General features: G+C 51.2%; 1 protein-coding gene across 4 annotated transcripts in view; it reads left to right on the top strand.

Annotated features, from left to right (window-relative positions):
• Positions 1–18,303, top strand: part of SLC39A11 (solute carrier family 39 member 11) — a 59,949-nt gene that overhangs the window by 31,409 nt on the left and 10,237 nt on the right. For all 4 annotated transcript variants that reach the window (XM_090121769.1, XM_090121767.1, XM_090121770.1 and 1 more), the window contains 2 exons: positions 6,384–6,554; positions 14,781–14,850. In XM_090121769.1, the coding sequence (XP_089977895.1) occupies positions 6,384–6,554; positions 14,781–14,850 (241 nt within the window). The remainder of the gene's footprint in view (positions 1–6,383; positions 6,555–14,780; positions 14,851–18,303) is intronic.

The following is an 18,303-nucleotide window of genomic DNA, read 5'->3' on the forward strand; positions in this document are numbered from 1 at the left end:
TCTGATAGCAATGGATGTTTGGGCAAGTGAGTGCTGTGCTTGGAGCAGAGCAGCTGATGCCTGTGGATGGGTGCTGGCACTGCTGGTCATCCTCCGTGCAATGTGGAATGTCAATGGGCTGCGCTGGGCACAGCCCTGCAGTGCAGTTTCTGTGGCTGTTTGGACCTCTGGTCCCTCATGCATTTATTCATCAATTCCTATTTTCCAACAAATTGAATTAATTTGCAAAGAGAAGATCTGTAGCCGAAGCCGCAATGTCCTTCTGGGATAAAAACAAGAAGACTAAAAGACTTTGAATGAAGGCATGTGAGGCTGAAATTATGGAAATAATGGAGAAGAATAGAGCTGGTTTTAGGCTGGCGTCTTGGGAGTGCTGCGAAGAAGTCTGCACAAAGAGCAGATGGATGGAGCCCTGCTGAGGGGCTCTGTGGCACGGTGATGGCCATGAAGATGTGATGCCGAGCATCCGGAGCACCACGGTGGCACTGTGGGTGGCACCACTCCTGCTGATCCCATCCTATGTCCCAACGAGAGCTCAGTTTGCTTATAATCAACTAAAGAGATTTATTTGTTGTTCTTCCCTTACTTCAGGAATCCAATGCATCCCATCTCGCTCAGATCAGGTGCTGTTCCCTGCTGGGGATCAGAGATCTGAATACAGCGTAGTGCTCCGAAATGAAGCAGTTAAATTATCTCAGATGTGTAAATTTTCAGCATAAAATGATTCAGCAGTACACTTTATCTACTGGGAGCTCTTTGAAGAGCTCTTGGAAGTTAGCAGGAATTAGTTTGCTTAAAAGGACCTGGTGCATGTAATTACACTTAATGTTGTGCTGCTGCTCTTGCCCGAGAAATTAATCATTAAATGCTGCAGACACGAGGAGGTGAGCTTTGGGCAGCCATCCTCCTCCTCCTCTTTGGCACAGTGTCACCTATGTCACCCTGAGGGATGCTTTGGCCTCAGTGTTACTGCAGTGCTGCTGTGTGCTGGGTTGGGGCTGTGTCACTGCTGCCATTGCTCTGTCCTTCACCCAACCACAGCTCAGTGGCACGGCCATGCAAGGTCCTGATCTTGGAAAGGTCTCCTCTGTATCTCTGTGCCTTGCACTGCTGGTTTTGGGGTGGGGGTCAGGCTGCTCTCATGCTGGGTGCTCACTCCCTGCCCATCCCTGTCAGGTCTCTGCTCTGAGGACTGCCCTGGGCCACCACCATCACTGCTGGAGGCAGCTCCCAAGGCACTGGCTTTACTGCAAGCAGAGGTTTGAGGGTTGTGGGAGTGAATTTGTGCAGCTCTGGAAAAGGAAGGTGCTGCTTTGTTGCACCTTGTGGAGATTTCCAGAGGCTTGGCTTGCCCAGCGCAAAGTTGGGCAAGCTGTGCTGTTTCTTCTCCTTTTCATTGCTTTTTCAAGTGCCTCTTTGTCTGAATTAACAGCTGTGTTACGCACTCGTTTTCCCATCCTCGAGTGCACCTCTGAGCACAGCAACAGCTCCCTGGGACACCTGGAGCCTTTCCCAGCCTGGATGTTGCTGGCAGCTCAGGGCATCACCTGCAGCAGGAGAGAGATCATAGAAAATATGGGAAGATAAAGGGAAGCAGCAGTAAGGCCCATGTGTTGCGTGCCTGCCATGCGTGACTTCTCAGCTGCTGTAGGTGAAGGAAGGTGCTGAGGGCTGGAGCAGTAATTTCATCAGATTTCACCCATCCTTGATGATGGATTACAGGGAGGAAGGAGAAGTTCTTGTGTTAGCATCAGGGCTGTGTGGATGGAGGTAGTACTTGTGAAGCTGGGGAGGGCTGCTCTGGGGCTGCAGGTGTCCCCCCTTGCTGGGATTGCCCAGGGTAGGGAAGGTATGGGGCAGGGAGGGCAGCCCTGGCTCCAGGAGTCCCCCAGCTCTTCTTTCCCTTTTTGGCCATTAATTCTGGGCAGATTGCAGGCTGTGTTGTTCTCATGCAGCGGTTGTGTTGGGAGCTGGGCTCCAGGAACCCTTTTGCTCATTGTCTGATGCACTCTGGAGCAGGGGATGGCTGCTGCCTCCTCCTGGCTCCAAACTTCAGACAGATCCCAGCAATAACCACGTGTCTGAGAGCCAGTGGTAGTCAGTCATGCTGAATTAAACAACCTTTTATGAGAGCTCCTGTGCACGCTTGGATAAATGAAGGCGCCTAATAGACAGTGAGTCATGACACTCTCTATTTATCTTCTTTGCTGAAAGCCCCAGCAGATGCAGAGACCTCTTTTATCTGCCAGAAATGTTGGAAATGAATTTGTTCCTTGGTGGGGGGGGGGGGGAGCAGAGTGCTGAGCTTGTGCCAGCGGGCTGGGACTGTGGTCACGCAGCGTGTAAATGGTGTCACAGGTGTCCCCTGGTGCTCATCTCTGCTGGTCTGTGGGTTTGATCCCTGAGCTCCTCACTGCTGCTTTTGCTAGTGCTGAATAAGCAATGTGTTTTAAAAGCACCATTATTTGGCTATAGTTGGGCAACTCTACGGAGCTCCCCGTTCAGCAGCTTTGTTGCATGAGCAGCCTTTCTATCAGCTTCTCTTGCATTTGGGGACTCATTCCTTGAAACAGGGAAGGGAAAAGGCTGTCTTTCATTTCCATTCCCTCTGATCTCACTGTGGGCTCTGAGCAGAGCAGACCCAGCTTGGGGCCCTGCAGTGCCTCTCCCATCACAGGTGCTGTGCTTAATTACTCACAGTAATTAAAATCTGTTAAAGAGCAGCATGCGATGGGGAGCAGGTGCTCGCCAGCACCCATCTGCTGCTGCTTGCTCTGCTCCCTAAAATTCCTACAGAATGTAGTGAGCGAATGGCTGTGGCCAAGGGGTCCCCTGACCCCTTCCATTGAGTGTCTGTGCCTGTCAGATCAATGCTGCACAGTCAGAGGCTGTCAGCACCTGAGCAGAGCCTTAAAACAACAGCAGGAAAAAGATATGAAGAAAGATTGATGGTGTTGTCCTGGAAAGGCTGAGTGTGCTGCTGTGGAGCTGCGTGGGTGCTGCTGTGAGAGCTTGTCTGGCTTGGCTTCCCAGGGGCTGTGGCTGTTAATTTCGAAGCACTTTCTCTTCTGGGGTTTCCTTATGGTCAGAGAATGAAGAAAGATGGATGGGAGGCAGGGAGCAAGGGCAGGGCTGTGCTGGGTGCTGCTGGGCTGCAGTGTGAGGTTCCGTCCTGCTGTGGGGTCTGCAGTTCCCATAGAGCTGCTCCTGCTGCTGTGCTTTGCATTGCACGAGCTGAGTTCAGGGTTGGTTTTGCAGCATGCTTTCATCCCAGATCCTTTTTCCATCCCGATTTGATGCACTGAGATATGATAGAGTCATAGAACCATTAACGTTGGAGAAGATCTCTGAGTTCCCCAAGTCCAGCCCCAGCCCACCCCTGCCATGCCCACTGACCACATCTCTCAGTGCCACATCCCCATGGCTCTGGAACACCTCCTGGGATGGTGATACCCCCATCTCCCTGGGCAGCTGTGCCACTGCATCACTGCTCTTTCTGAGAACAACTGTTTCCTCATATCCAACCTGAACCTCCCCTGGAGCAATGTGAGGCCATCACCTCTCATCCTATTTCTATTAAACAGAGCAAATTCAGGGAGTTGTGGAAAGAGAGCACCTTACCCCTGAGTTTTCTATTATCTAGAATGAACCATCCTCTTCCCATTAGACTCGTGCTACAGTCCCTTCACAGCTTCATTTCCAGGCTCTCAGCTCAGCCTGTCTCTGCTAATTGCTAATGAGCTGCTGACACCTGATGGGCAGCTCTGGGAGCACTGTAGCTCAGCACTTAGAATGAATTCTTCCCCTGTCTCCCTCTGGCCTGTGCTGCCTGAGCAGAGCAGGCACTGAAACAACTCCTCACAGGAGTAGTGGTGATGGAGCCCATATGGTGTGGGATCAAACAGGAGCATTTGTTATGTGTGCTTAAGGTTAATGGAGCATCTCAGGCTTATGGAGGGTGGAAGGGGCAGTGCTTGGGTGTGTGTTACGAGCTGCATGCCCTCAGCATGTGTTCTATAAGGGGCTTGGGGAATCTTAGGCGTTTCCCATATAGTTTGATCTCAGTCATGAGGGGAGAGAATTGGACATGCTGTTATTTTCTGCACTCAGGAGGGGATGGCAGCTCCTTGTGTTGTCATTTCCCTAGCAGATTGTTCTCTCTTCCCCACCCCACCCCCAGACAAGGGTCAGTGCACACTGGCTTATCTCTCACATTTTTAATAGAGCCACCGTAGCATTCAGTGCACATTTCCATCTTGTGCAAAAGACTGAGTGCCAATACAGTGCGGTGTTGAGCAGAATGGGTGCATGTCCATCTTAAAAGCTTCTGAAATGAGAGTATTCCCCGTGAGAGCTGACAAAGAACAGCTTTTTTGAACGCCTTGTGCATGGCATTTAGTCACGTCTTTGTGAGTGTTGTTCTTCATGCTCAGCACTCCCTCTCCTTCCCTTCTCCCACAGGTTGGGGATGGGAGCTGATAAATGTTTATTAGTAGGCTGCTAATTTATCTCATGCAAGTTTGGCCAAGGGCAGAACCTCCACATTGCCCTGTGATGGATGTGCTGTGCTGTGCAGTGATTTCCTCCTGTCTGCAGTGCTTCGGACGCTGGCAGTAAAATCCCTTCCCAGCAGGGCAGATGGTCTTGTTGCAAGAATTTGATGGGGAAATCAATGGGGAAAAGATTGAACAACATTCTGGTGCTGTGAATGATTTTCATTCCAGCACCTTCAGGCAGGGAGGCATTGAGTGCTGTGGGTTATCCCACCCCGTCCCAAAGGGATGAAGGCACACGAATCCCAGCCCTGTGTTATGTGGGCATCTGGACAAGACCTTGGTGCTGCTGTTGGACAAAGGCATGGCCAAAGCCATCCCTGAATGGGGAGGGCTCTGAAGCAGCCATAAGAGCTCTGTTGCCTCCATAGGGTTTGATAGTAACTCAGGAGGTAGAGTTGTGAAGAGTTTTTTGGGTGCGGATAGCAAATAGTGTATTCATCTGTTTGTGTGTTTGCAAGTGCAGCAGAGCTGAACTCCAGCTCATGCAAGCCGTTTTCATTAAGAAATAATAAGAAAATAAAAAGCTGTTTCACGTGCTGATAAGGAGTCCGTTGGCTTTTATGTTTTGCAGCAGTTTAAGCCATACTCAAAGCCATTTATCTTTTTCAAGGGCTGGCTGCAGAGGATATGAAAAATGCAGCAGGCTGCACGTATGTAATTAAACTTTTGGCAGAGTCTTTGCCCTGCAGCTTTATGAAGAAATTCAATAATGATAAATTGAGGAGAATATATAGAGGAGTTTTTGTGAACAGGATTCAAAGTAATGCATGTGGCACAGATAATTATTTGCTATATAATTGTCTTGGCAGCATCCTTGAGAGCAGCCCATCTGATCGCAGCAGCTACTCTCTGAAATCCACCCCCTGCTCCACTCTTAGCACTGCTCCAATTTGTTCTTGAGGCTCTTCCAGCCCTGTTTAGCTTTTGCTGTTGTTTTGTTCCCTGCCCTGTGCCCTGGTTGGAGCTCTGGGTGCTGTTGTGTGTTGCAGTGCTGTGTCTTTGCCCATCAGCTGCTGCTGTTACTCCTTTATTCCCCACCACGCTTGGAAGCCAACCACAGTTTTCCCCCCTGTGTAGCCCTGCTGCTACATGTGAGTAGGGAATGATGCTCAGGTTGTCTCCCTGGTGGGGATGCTGCTGCCTTTCCTTCTGCTAAGGCACAGATGATTTACATGAGAGTCATTTTGCTGTTTAAATCACGAGTCTAAATTGCCCTCTGTGCTTCTGCAGAAGCTGTGCCTGCTCTGTTTATTCCCATAAACTGCCCTCGTGTGCTGCTGTGCTCTGTGGGACTGCAGCCTCGTTACAGGTGCGGTTCTATTGCACTTTGGGCTGCTTCCTCCTTACCCCTGCAATCCCGGAGGTAATAGTGCATGAAAAGTGCATGGGAGAAGCATATTTACAAGCAGAGGAGGTGCCAAAGCGAAGCTGCTTTGTTCAGACCCCAGAAGTTATATTTTAGAAATGCTGATGACATTTGTTTTATCACTTCTGCTAAGTGCCAAGCGAAAGCAGCTGGAAGGCTTTGATTCTGGTCTCGTTCTGCACAAGCTTTGTTGCAGCACTGCCCAGTGCTTGTTCTTCCCTTCACAGCCCTCCCTGGGGCTTGGATTTAGGTGCCTGTGTTTGAATAGAGCTGGTGGTCATTGTGCTGCTGGGAGCAGAGCTCTGGGAACCCAGCACCCCCAGAGACGTTAACAGATGGCAGCAACAAGTCTTGCTGGGTGTTTTTCCTTCTCTCTACATTCTCCTTTGGAGAGGGAAGGTGGGAGGTGTCCACCTCCTGTCCCCTCTGGCTGACCCAGCTCTGTCCTTCTGTCCCCTCAGATAAGGCTGAGAACGGGGAGCCCTACCAGCGGAGGAGAGGTGTGGGGACCCCCGTGCCTGACAGCCCCCCAGCATTCCCCACGGCCAGGGATGCTGCCCTGACAGCCAGCAGCAGCAGCTGGAGGCGGATCCTGCTGATGATCCTTGCTATAACCATCCACAACATCCCAGGTAAGGCCCAGCTGTCTGCCTGGCCATCCATCTATCTGTCTATCCCTCTGTCTGTCCATCCCTGTACCCTTCCCAGAGCTGATGCTGAGCTGGACGCAGCCCAAGAGGATTTTCTGGGGCTGCCTTCTCTTCTCCCTTCCTCCTTTTCACTGCTGCTTGCAGATGGCACCTGCCAAGTGGGATTTGTCACATTGCATTGCGCTGTTTGCATGGGGCTGAACCAAAGGAAGGTTTTGGCAGCAAAACCCTCGTACAGGGAGGGGAAATTGCAGGCTCACTGGTGTGTCTTTAACATCTGCAGCCTCACTTTGTTGCCAGCCTGTCGTGGGCAAAAATTGTAAATCTGAGAGGAGATTGAGAAAGACGGCACTGTAAAGACAATGGAATTCTGGTCTCTTGTTATTCCTTTTTCGGTCTGTGTGCAGCAAGAGGTGCATTTTAAAGCAGTTCTTCTCTTCAGGAACAAGTACGGTTATGACTTTCTTATTCAAGGGATGGAGTGTGCCAATAGATGGGAAACTGCAGGGCCAAGAATCTTGGACTGCGTTGTTCCAGGAGCTGGGCTTTGAGGGTACCAGAAATGATGCAAGATGAGAGAAAGTGCTAACAGCTGAAGACACTCAGCTGCTTTGCAGATCTTAGTGATGTTGAAAGTAATATAAGGCGGTTTTCCTGACTCCCATCTCCCATCTTTCCTCTTCTGCTCCTTCCTGTCTGCTCCCTCCCCTTTCTTTCTCCTTCCCCAGCTTCCTTTCTATCTCTCAGGCTGTTCCCTGAATGAAGGTGGGGGTTTTAAGAAATGGCTTTTCTGCATAACTGGGTCTGTAAGCATGGGGAGGATGGTGAGTGCCCTTTAGAGAGCCGTGGTGTGAGCACGGGGCTTGTGGCTGCTATGAGTGCAAGGGCCACCTCATGCTATAGCTGCAGGCACTGGTCCCAGGGCTGCTCCTGTTTGTAGCCTGCAGGGTGCACAGTCTCTTTACAAACTCCCAGCCCTGCTGTGCACTTGCAGGAGGCGAGCAGAGAGCTTTGAATTAGCCAGGTGTGTACACAGAAAGGAGGAAGCTGTTGCTCGGAGTGAGCGGTAATTGGATTGCATCCTGCAAATGAAGTGCCAGGGAGCCTGGAGTGAGGAGCTGAGTTGTGTGAGCAGCTCACTGCCTCGGGCTGTGTTGGTGGGGGATTCCTTTCACTGTCATTGCAAAAAGCGAGTTTTGTAGAGGAATGAACAAAGCATCACCCACAGGACTGAGTTAATGGCTGCGCACCCCAGGTTGCTGTAGAGATGCAGATCCAACATTTCATTGCTTCAGCAAGAGCACAAAGCCACCTTTGGGCAGCTGTGGGAGCTCAGACATTCTTTTGCATCTTAAAGGTCACAATATTAAAGCTGAATATTTGGGGAGCTGTGCCAGTGGGGGCCCTGAACCCAGTCTGTTGCCTGCTGCTGCTTTGTGTCCAGCCCACGGGTTGGGGCTCAGCGCAGTGAGGTCAGGCTCATGGTCTCTGGACAGTCTGCAGGATGCTGCTGGGTTTGGTTTTCCCCAGAGCTTTTCTGCTTTACCATCCCCACGCTGCCAGCGTCACCAGTGCCTGGTGGCACTCTCAGATCTGCTGAGCTCTCCGCCTGCTGCACAGGGTTTGGAAACACTGTAATGCTCTACCTCAATTATCATCCCTGCCGGCGGAAAGGCTGACACTGTAATTAGCGCAGACTCCTGCAGTGGAATGACACTGTGCTTAATGCTGTGCTGGAGAAGGAGCAGGGAGGGTTTGGGGCTGAGCTGCTCTGTGTAAGCTGAAAAGCCGGGATGCCCCAGAAGCTGAGATGCTGATGGTTGGCAGCATCGCTCCCAGGGCTTGCCATCCTTCCCTGCTCTATTTGTAGTACATCCCTGGGATGAGGGATGGGCTGGGTACTGCAGGGAGGTGAATGCAATTGGGAAGGGGCTGCTTGCAGCAACTGCTGGCACTCTGTTCTGGCCTCCTGTGGGCTAAGAACTTAAAGGCCAGAAGGGAGAAGAGGAGCACTGTGGCTTTGCAGGTGTGAGATTTGCACCTTGGCTCCGGGCAGCAGCTGTTCTCTTTTGCTTCTGGTGCAGCAGCACTTTGCCAGAGGGGAACCAGAGGTAGGGCTGGGGGGCAGAGCTGAGCCCGCTGCTTCACAGCCTTTTGCTCTGACTGCCAGTAGAGTGCTGGGCTTGTTTACTCTGAGCCCTGCTCGGGGATGAGCACATTTCAGCCTTGGCAGTGTGTCTATCTTTCCTTCCAGGCTTGTTGCTGTGTGTGCTGAGATAATTGAATGTAGGGACCATCCTCCTGAATTTGCTGCGTTCTGCAGGCGAGAAAAGCTTTGCTAATTCCTTCCAAAGCTGGGGCTGGTAATGTAAAGAATAAATTGATAATGACAGGAGATGCCGAACAGCAGAATATCCCCACTAATTAATATTCATATATGCCAGTTTTAGTAGAACATTAATTATGTATTTAATCAAGCTCTGTTTATTCTGCTTCATCTTTGTACCTTGGGTGGTTGTTATGCTGAAGACTTGAAATTAATTAAAATGTTACTGGTGTATCACAAATAACAATTAGCGAGGTGTGAGCTTAAAGTCCTTCCTCTGTGCACACATCCCCGAGGGAGGAGGGAACGCTGTGGGATGGAGCTGTGAGTCTGGCATGGGCTCCCTGTTTTGCTCTATGCTGCCCCGTTGCAGACACACCATTCAATGGCAGGTATTTGGGACTGCAGGTTTTTGGGATGGCTGTTCCAACTGGCTCTGCTGGCTGCACTCTCTTCTCCTTCCTGCAACCCCTGCTGTGTGCAGGCACTAAGAACAGTGTGCAGTGATGCTCATACCTTGTGCTGGTCTTGGGGTGCCACGGGAGTCCCTGCAGCCCACACCAGGGGATGCTTCCAGCCAGGATGATGTTGCCAAGGAAACCCAGCCTGAATTTTCCTTATGTTTCTATGATGCTGTGGGGCTGGAGTGGCTGCAGGCACTGCGCTGGGGGCACCCAGAGGAGCCCACTGCCAGCCCCATTGTCCCATCCCTTCTGCAGTAAGATACCCTGTGTTTCTGTGTGTGGCCCTATTGCTCTGTGTTTGCTCCCTGGTAAGATTTCTGCACTATTTCTGCCTCTGATGTCCAAGTGAAGTGGGGGTGTGAGGGAAAAAGCCAGTAGAAGGTGGTGGTGATGTTGGCATCCCTCTGTGCTCCAAACCCAAAGGGCTCCACACAGAGCCTTTTCTCCATTTCCCATTCCCAGAAGCTGACCAACGTGCTGCATTGCTCTTGTTTTTCCCTGGGAAGGAACAAAGCAAGCACAGAAGTGTGAGGATCATAAAGTGTGTGGGCTAAATATGGAACAAAGTCATCCTTGGCTGTGAAGCACCGAGGAGAGGAGGGAGGAGTGTTGCAGTGACACAGTGAAGCACCACTATGGACAAGAGAGGAAAGATCTGAAATGGAAAAACTTTCAGCTGGTGACATCTATAAGGACAAAGGACACTGCTTTCTTTCTCGTTTTCTGCAGCTTTAACCATTTTGAATGCCTCTTAATGTGTCTCCTGTATGGCCATCAGGTGCTCTGCTGAGGGGCACTTTGCTGTGGCACCTGCACAGATGTTCACTGTGCTTCAAGCAGAGCACGAGGACAGGAGCTGAGTGCTGTGCTGCTTAGTGCTGTGCTCAGTGTGTGTCTCATCTGCACGCACGCTCCCCTCTTCAGTGACAGCTGAGTGCCTTCTGCTGTTGGTTCCACTGGCATCGGTTTGAACAATTGCACTCAGTCACTCCTGGAGCATCTCTGATTGCTGCTGTGAGGATTTGTTTGTAGAGAAAGGAGAAGATGTGCTTGAGCTTGAATTCCTGAGAACGGGGTAGGAAAGAGGGCAGGGGAAGGTGCCCCTATGTTTGGTGCATCATGCATGCTTTGCTCGTGCAGCAGCTCCATGGAACCAAACTGCTGCAGAGGGAGCACCATGCTCACCAGGTTATGCTTGCTGCTTGGAGGGAGGGATGGTTGTGTGTCATGGCATGGACCTGGTGGATGGTGACTGGTTGGGAGCAGAGGGAGCCATGCATCCCCAAAGCGTTTTGCATGGCTGCGACTCAGTTGCAATCAGTTGCTCGCTCTGAAAAAGGTTGCGCTACCCTTTCATTAAACCTCCCACTAATTGCAGCCTCATCAGCACATATTTTGACATTTGCACGGATGAAGTGCCTTGATGGATCGAAGCGACTCACGCAGAGCTGTTGGGTTTCTGCAAAGGGGGGAAAGCATGGAGAGGCACGGGGATTCCCTGCTGTGCCCTGCGTGGGGCCATGCCAGCAGTATGGGGCTCAGCAGGCAGCATATGGGGGATTGCCCCGCTCCCATGCAGTGCTGTGTGTCACACAGACATGTGCTTTGGCTGCAGCTCTGCTGTCGGTCCCAGCTCTGAGGGCAGTTCTGGGTTGTCACTGTGGGAAAGGGATTTGCTCACCCACCGATGCATTTCCATGGTGGCAGTCTCAGGGTGTGAGCAGTGCGTTGTTTAACACCAGGTGCCTCGTTTGGGTGCACAAGGCTGTGTGCAGCTCAGCTCTGCTGTGCTCAGTGGTTGGAAGCAGGGATTTGTGCCCAGTTGTGTTTTGGTGATAGAGGTGAAAAGAGGAATAGAATGGCACGCTGGTGGTTTGGCTCCTGGGGTGAATCAAGAGGAATATAAGGGAATTGCCTGGTCTTCCTAAGTCCACCCTATTGGATGACAAAGATCCCAAAGCAAGGCCTCGTGGCTCCCAGGCTGTATTTCCCTGTGTCTGCTGGCACCATACACCCACAGCTGCCGTGGTGCACACCACCAGTTTGGCTCAGCATTCTTGTCCTCTTCTTGTTCTGCTGCTGCAAACTGACCTCTCCGATGGCTTATACATGGGTGGGCAGCTGTGCTCCAGAACACCCCATCCTGCAGCCCTTCTGTGGAATCACCTGGCATCCCCCCAGAGAGTACATTGCGACCTAGCATTCCCTCTGATGAAGTTTGACCCCGTTGTGTTGCACACAGCAATAGGGCTATTTCCTCTGTGCTGAGCACCTGAAAGGGGATGGCTGTTTGTTTTTGCAGGCTTCAGCCTGCCTCCAGCTGCTGTTTGCTATCAACACGTGCACAGCATTGCTTGGACCTGTCCTCAGATCTCTGGAAAACTGGAGGAAAAAATTAATCTTGCTAAAGTTACCTCAATTTCTTGCTTGCTATTCTTAATGGCAGATACTTGGAGATGTGAAATTCACAGAAATCATTGGTAATCTCTGCACTTTCTTGCACTGTAATGGCAAAAAGATGTTGTCTGATGGGAACTGGAATTCAACCTTTGGGAAGAACTGATGAGTTTGAATAGTGGAGACAGGGACATGCTTAAACTCTTAGAAATACAAACCTCATTAGAGTCAAATTAATTTTCCACGAGGAACTTACAGTTCTTCAAAGAGGGAGATGAATAATTGATGGTATGTTGGCATCCCCAGCCCCTTCCTGGAGGAAGAGGGTTTGTTTGCTGACCCAGGAAAGCTGCCTTTGCCCTAACAGGAGGAGCAGTTAGCTCAGCACCATGCTGCTTCTGCCAGCCTGGAGATGCTCAGAGCTGCAGGTGCATCATGGCTTGCACAACAGCCATTGCAATGCACAGTTGGAAAGGATGTGGGCAGCAGTCTGCTCGCCCAAAAGTGCTGGTTTTATTTAACCAAAAGCTCTGGAAGCAGCTCATTGCTGCTCTAGGTTAGTGCTGCTGGGCAGGGTGGATCCAGAGGGAGCCCTTGCACTGAGCTAGCACGTGCTTTGCATCAGCTGTGCATTAGCTAATGCAGAGGGTGTTGTCCAAATTGCAGGCTCTTTCCATTGCTCCCAAGGAAGGGCTGGCACATCTTTAATTCTTTCCATTCTTTCAGATGCAGTGCTCCAACATGCTGCAGCTCTCTTTATCTCCCCAAGAAATCCAATATCCCTCAGGCTGTGCAGCAGCATCTCCCTTGTAGGCAGAAGCCACTGACAGCCCCTTATTTCCCCTTGCCTTCAGTCTCTCTCCATGCCCTGGCTTCTGCCCCTGCTCAACTGTGTGCTGTGCATCGTTCATGGTCCCTATGGAAGGAGCCTGAGCCCCCATCCTGCCAGTGCTGCATCCCCCTGGGTTCCTGCAGGGGTATTAGGAGGGGTCTGAGCTCCAGGGTGTGAGAGCATCTTGTTCTTTGTTCCTGAAATTGAGCTGTGTTATTACAAACCGGGAGGCAAAGAGGGATCAGAAATACTACTTTTATCCTTTTTCTTTTTCTGGTTACTTTTGTTATTTGTTTTTAATCATCGCAATGCTGTTCTTTGCCTGCAGCCTGTACTCGTTTTTCTGCTCTTTAAGCCATGTAACACAATAGCTGGGGTTAATTTACTTGCCAGTGTGATTTCTAAAGGCTCAGTGAGCGAGGCTTGCTGCTTATTAGTTTCTTCTGGAGAATCGGGAGGGCTTTGAGTTCTGGGTGCTCTTTGCATTACATCTGGCTCCCACAAGGCTGCAGAGCTCATTGCATGCTGAGAGCAATGCTGGAAGCAGCCAGGGCCAGGTGAGTGCATGGTGTGTCCCTGGAACAGGGGAGCTCTGTGGCTCAGCACTCCTGGCCCAGCCACATAAGCTGCAGTGAACAGGATTTAGAAGAGCAGTGGGTTTTATTTCACCTGGTTCTTTCAGCTGGCCAAGCTCTTGCTGACTTGTGCAATGGATGGTAAGGGAAAGGTCTGCTGGGATGCAGTCAGCCATTCTGCCTCCAAGTTAATCATCTGAACCATGCATGGGGCTGAGCTCTGCATGGCTGTGTGCATTGCAGCAGCTCCTGCAGTGCAGTGCATGGGTTTGTGGGGAGATTTGATGGAGCTTCTTTCATCTCTGCTCCTCCCTTTCTGGGTGAGCCCTTCACTACGCACCATCTGTTGATTCTAATTTCCTATAATTTGTTCCCATGTATCCCTAATTTGTACTTCCATTAATTGTGCTGCTGAGTTTCTTATTGCATGTGATTTGCTTTACGGCAGGGAAAACTGGTGTGTTGTTTCCCCTCCCAAAACTCTTTTTGTTATTTGCACAAATGGGCACTTTTACCCCTTGACTGCTGCTCTCTGGGTGAGTTACACTTAAAAAGAGATCTTTCAGAGGAGCAGAGCCAGAGCTCTTTGTGCAGAGCCGTGCCCTCACCACACTCAGCATCACCATGAATGCATTGGTAGAGCTCCCTCCTCTTTCCCCAGGGTGCTGTTGGGCAGCATGAGAGCTTTGCATGGGGGCTTTGCATCACTGCTTTGCCCAGGGCATGTGGGTTTTGCAGGAAGGCTTTGCACAAGTGCTTTATACGGGGACTTTGCACGAGGGCTTTCCACAAGCACTTTGTATAGGGACTTTGCACCAGGTCTTGCACCACTGCCTTGCACTTTTGTCTTAGGAATAGTGAGGAGTTTCCTCACCCTGTATGTAGGACTGATTCCTGATGTCGTTTTCACTGTCTCCACCCTAAGCCAAAACTCAGATCAAGGCTCTGGGTTTTTTTTTTGTGTTGTGTTTCAACTTCTACATGCTCAGCCTGTAGCAGGGGACACCATGCTGATAGTAAATCAGTGCTGCTTCTTATGCTGTGTTTCCAAGGCAACTGGAAATCCAAGGGGCCACAAACGTACACAGTTCTGTTCCTCTGAGACCTCACCCTCACAGGCACATGTAACACCTTCCATCTGTTTGAATGGCTTCTGAACGGTCTCCTGCATGGCTGTCACACAGCCTGGGTGGGGAACTGCCTCCTTGAAGGCTGCAGAACGTGCACTGGCATTGGGCTGCAAACCAGCACTGCTGCTGTGCATTGGATGGCTTCCCCCTGCTGTGCTTGGAGTCGCATTGAAGCTGCTGGGGGTTGTGGCCTTTTCCCCTGCCATGTGCTCATTACAGGTGTAGAAGTCTCCCTGTGTTTGGCTGCAGTGCATTAGGCTCAGATCAGGGAGCCATGAAGGAGCCCAGCAGGCAGCACCTCTGCACCCAATGCTGCTCAGTGTCACCCCTTGCCCTCCTTGTATGGATTTGCACAGAATTTAGGTGAAAATGAGAAAAAGCAACACACTGACCTGCAGCCCTGCTTCCTTGGGCGTGCTGAAGGAAGGGCAGCCCCAGGGATGCTGCAGGATCTGACCTTAATTCTCTCTTCTTCCCATTGCAGAGGGGCTAGCAGTGGGAGTTGGATTCGGGGCTATTGGAAAATCGGTGTCAGCCACCTTCCAGAGCGCCAGGTAAGGCAGAGTGCAGTGCTGCTGTGGGGTTTGGGGCAACTCTCCCTGCTACAGTTTGTCCCCTGTCCCAAACTGGGCATGCACCATTGCTGTTGGGTATTTCAAGGCTTGTCAGGTGGAAAAAGAGCTGCTTTTGGTGATGCTGGTTCCTGAAATGGTTCTGTCCCAGCACTGCTGGGCTGCTAAGTGGGGCTGTGGGAGCTGCACTGTGCCTGGTGCAGTGGTGGGATGGAGTGGTGGTGGCTCAGTTTTTGCAAGCAGTGACTCGGGGACATTATCACTGCTCCCAGCACAGGGGGCTGTCAATGGCTTTGCAAAGCAGCAGCTGAGGTGCACCTCAATGTGCTCACACCAAATGCTTTTATTTTTCTGTTTGAACTGCATACCTGAATTTTACCTTTTGATTACCAGACCCATTTATAACAAAGGTGTTGTGGAGGGAAAGCAGCAAAGTTCAGGCTTTGCAGTGCCCTTCCCAGCCCCTCCAGGTGGTAGAATAAGGCACGCTGCATCTCAGCCACTCCAGTGGTGGTCTGTGAGGTCCCAGCACTGGGTGAGAGCTGCATGCAGCCCCCAAGGCTTTACGCCTGGACCTGCTATTGGCCTGAGTGTTGCCACAGCTTTCATGACATCCATGTCACCTGCCCTGCAGCCAAGGGCTTGTGCTCACTGCTCTGCCCTGGGCACTTGGGTTGCAGCAGATACAATCCAGATTTGTGGTGAGCACAGCACAATAGAGCAGCTATAAACAGCTTTTCTCCAACCTTTTGCAATAAAAGGCTCTTCATAAAGCCTGCAGAGACTCCAGGGATTCTCTTACAAAAGGATGTGTGTGGGTTTTTTTTTTTTGTCAGCTGCTCAGTAAAAGCTGAGAAACCAGAAGCAGCTGCTTCTTTCTCTGTATTTACAATGGCATTAATCATGTTAGATAAAAGGTGGAGTCTGCACCAGGGAAATACCAATGCAAATGTTGTCAGCTGCAGAAGGAGACAAAATGACTTCGTTGCCATCAATCTGTCTATCGTTGTCATCTGCGGGCAGAACAAAAAGCTCTTCGTGTGGCCGCTGCCCCATGAAAATGATTGGGGATATCCAGGAGTGAAACGCTGTGCTGTTGCCAATTCCTCCCCACGCAGCATCTCTGGGGAGGACGGGCAGCCCCTGTCTGCTCTGCGGGGCCAGAGCAAAGCGTGGCTGTGCTGGGCATGGGGAAGGGATGCAGTTTGCATGGAATATTGGGAAAGAAAATTGCTGCTGCTGGGGAGTTTTTGTGAAGAGGAAAAGATGGGGACAGCTCTTGCAAGGGTTTTGCAGGAGCCCTTCATGTTAGAAAGTGGCAGTGGAGATAACTGTATAAGTGGATATATATATATATATATATATAAGGTGATGAAATAGAGTTAAATCTTTTGACACATTTGAAGGGAAAATTGCTCTGGGTCAACCCCAGCGCTTCGGGGATGTGACAGCTATGATCTCCTCTGTCTCCATGATTTGAAAATAGCATTTCAATGGAACAGCTGCATGACTCAGTTTACCCCTTTATCCCCCCGGCTGTGACTGTGCATTCCCACCGTCCTGTGAGCTGATTGGCAGCAGGGCTGAGCAGCTCCAAACCGAATTGTGTGACAGTGCTTCTGACGGCTCCCACGCTCCGATGCAAACACCCAGGGCTGCATTGCATACGGGTGGGTGCTTGCAGAGCCTGCTGACCCCTGCTCACTTCTGCCTGCTGCTGGCACCGTGCAGATGCTGATCGATGCATTTCACTTCCCCCATCGGACCGCGACCTGTGCAGGAGCTCATTGTAGGACCCTGGGGAAGCTCCGTCCCGAAGGGCTGTTCCAACTTTGCGTATAGGAAATGAGTATCAGCGAATTATGAAAACCGGGAAAGCCCCAGCTTGCCCTGCAGAGGGCGGCAGGAGGAGGCCGGGCCGTGCTGGCTGCTGTTGTTCTCTGGTCGGTGCATTGGGGTCCCCTGGGTGCCGCTCCCCATCGCCCCGCTCCGGCCCCGCGGTTCCCGGTGCGCGGCTCCGCGCTCCTCTGCTGCCCCCGGGCGTGCGCATCCCGCTCCTGCTGCCCGGCCCGGCTCGGAGGAGGCTCTGCTGACGATGTCACCGTGCACAAACAGCAGAGATCTCGGCAGTCGAGCTGCTTTTTTTTTTTTTCCTTCTGATATTAGGCAGGGATTGCTCAACCAGTTCAAGATCTTGTGTGCGTTGTGCTGCTCTCCGGAGAGGGCTCAGGGTACAAAGGAGCCTGCCCTGAATTTGGGGAGCAGGGAACGGTTTGAGTCCCTCTGTGTCAGATCCCTCTGCGTTGCATCCCTCTGCTTGCCATGGGGCAGCCAGCACAGCGCTGGGAGCAGGATGGCTGTGCCCCACTGCTCGAAGTGATTGCATGAAGGGAGGAGGGAAAAGAAATAGTTTGAGCAAGCCTCCCCGCTTTGCGTGGCTGATCTCAAAGGAACCAGATGGGGCTGGAGCTGCCCAGTATGGTTTTGGAGGAGAAAAAAACCTCACTGAAGTGGCTGTCAGTTTTTTTTTCTTTAAGCCTGTGGACCCTGGGGGGATCTCAGCATCCCCATCCCATGGGGGTTTTGCTTGCAGCAGTCAGGGAGAGGAGCCCAGGAAGGTGCTGCCCACACGAAATGCACCACATCCCCATCCCTTCATCCCTGTCCCCACATCCCTTTCCCTGTTTCCTTGTCCCATTGCCCATCCCCACATCCTTCATCCCTGTCCCCACATCCCCCACATTCAGGGCAGCTCTCCCTCCACTTCCCTGTCTTTTATGGGCGCTGTGGGTGTAACCTCTGGGTGATTCATCTTGCAGCCCTGGTGTTATTCTATTGTCATTCTGTACAGAATTTTAAAAACACGCTGAAAGATTATTATTAAAGATGGAAAACCAAGCCTGGAGCCACTAGGAAATGCTAGGGACAGGACTGCCTGTGCAATTCTGACAGTGCATAAACATGGTAAGAAAGCAGCCTTTGTCACAGCCTTTGTCACAGCCCATGGCTAAGTCCAGTCACAAGGGATAGTTGGTGCCAGAAAATAAAGTTGTTTTTTTCTTTTTAAAAAAAGAGAGAAGTTCACCATGGCAATTTTTCAGTGGTCTGCAGCAAGGTGTGAGTGTGATGAAGGGATTGTTTCATTTCAGAGTCAGACAGTGCTGTGTGTGGCCATGCTCTGTCCTTCATTCAGCTGAGGGCAGTGATGCCTGGTACCTGATCAAAGGAGAGAAGTGGGAAGTGTCAGCACGGTGGGCTTGGTCTGCACATAGGTGGAATTTTCCTGCACTTTTCTTCCCTAAAAGCACACAGTGTACACTTCTGCTTTTTTAATCTGCCCTGTTGCAGAGGTGGGAAGCAGCTGTTCCTGCTGGCTGCTGCACAGTAGAGCAAGGAGATCCCAGATTGGGCACCAACAAAGAACATCCCTGTCCC

This window comes from Phasianus colchicus, chromosome 20 (genome assembly GCF_987193195.1).
Source record: "Phasianus colchicus chromosome 20, bPhaCol1.hap1.1, whole genome shotgun sequence".
NCBI lineage: Eukaryota > Metazoa > Chordata > Aves > Galliformes > Phasianidae > Phasianus > Phasianus colchicus.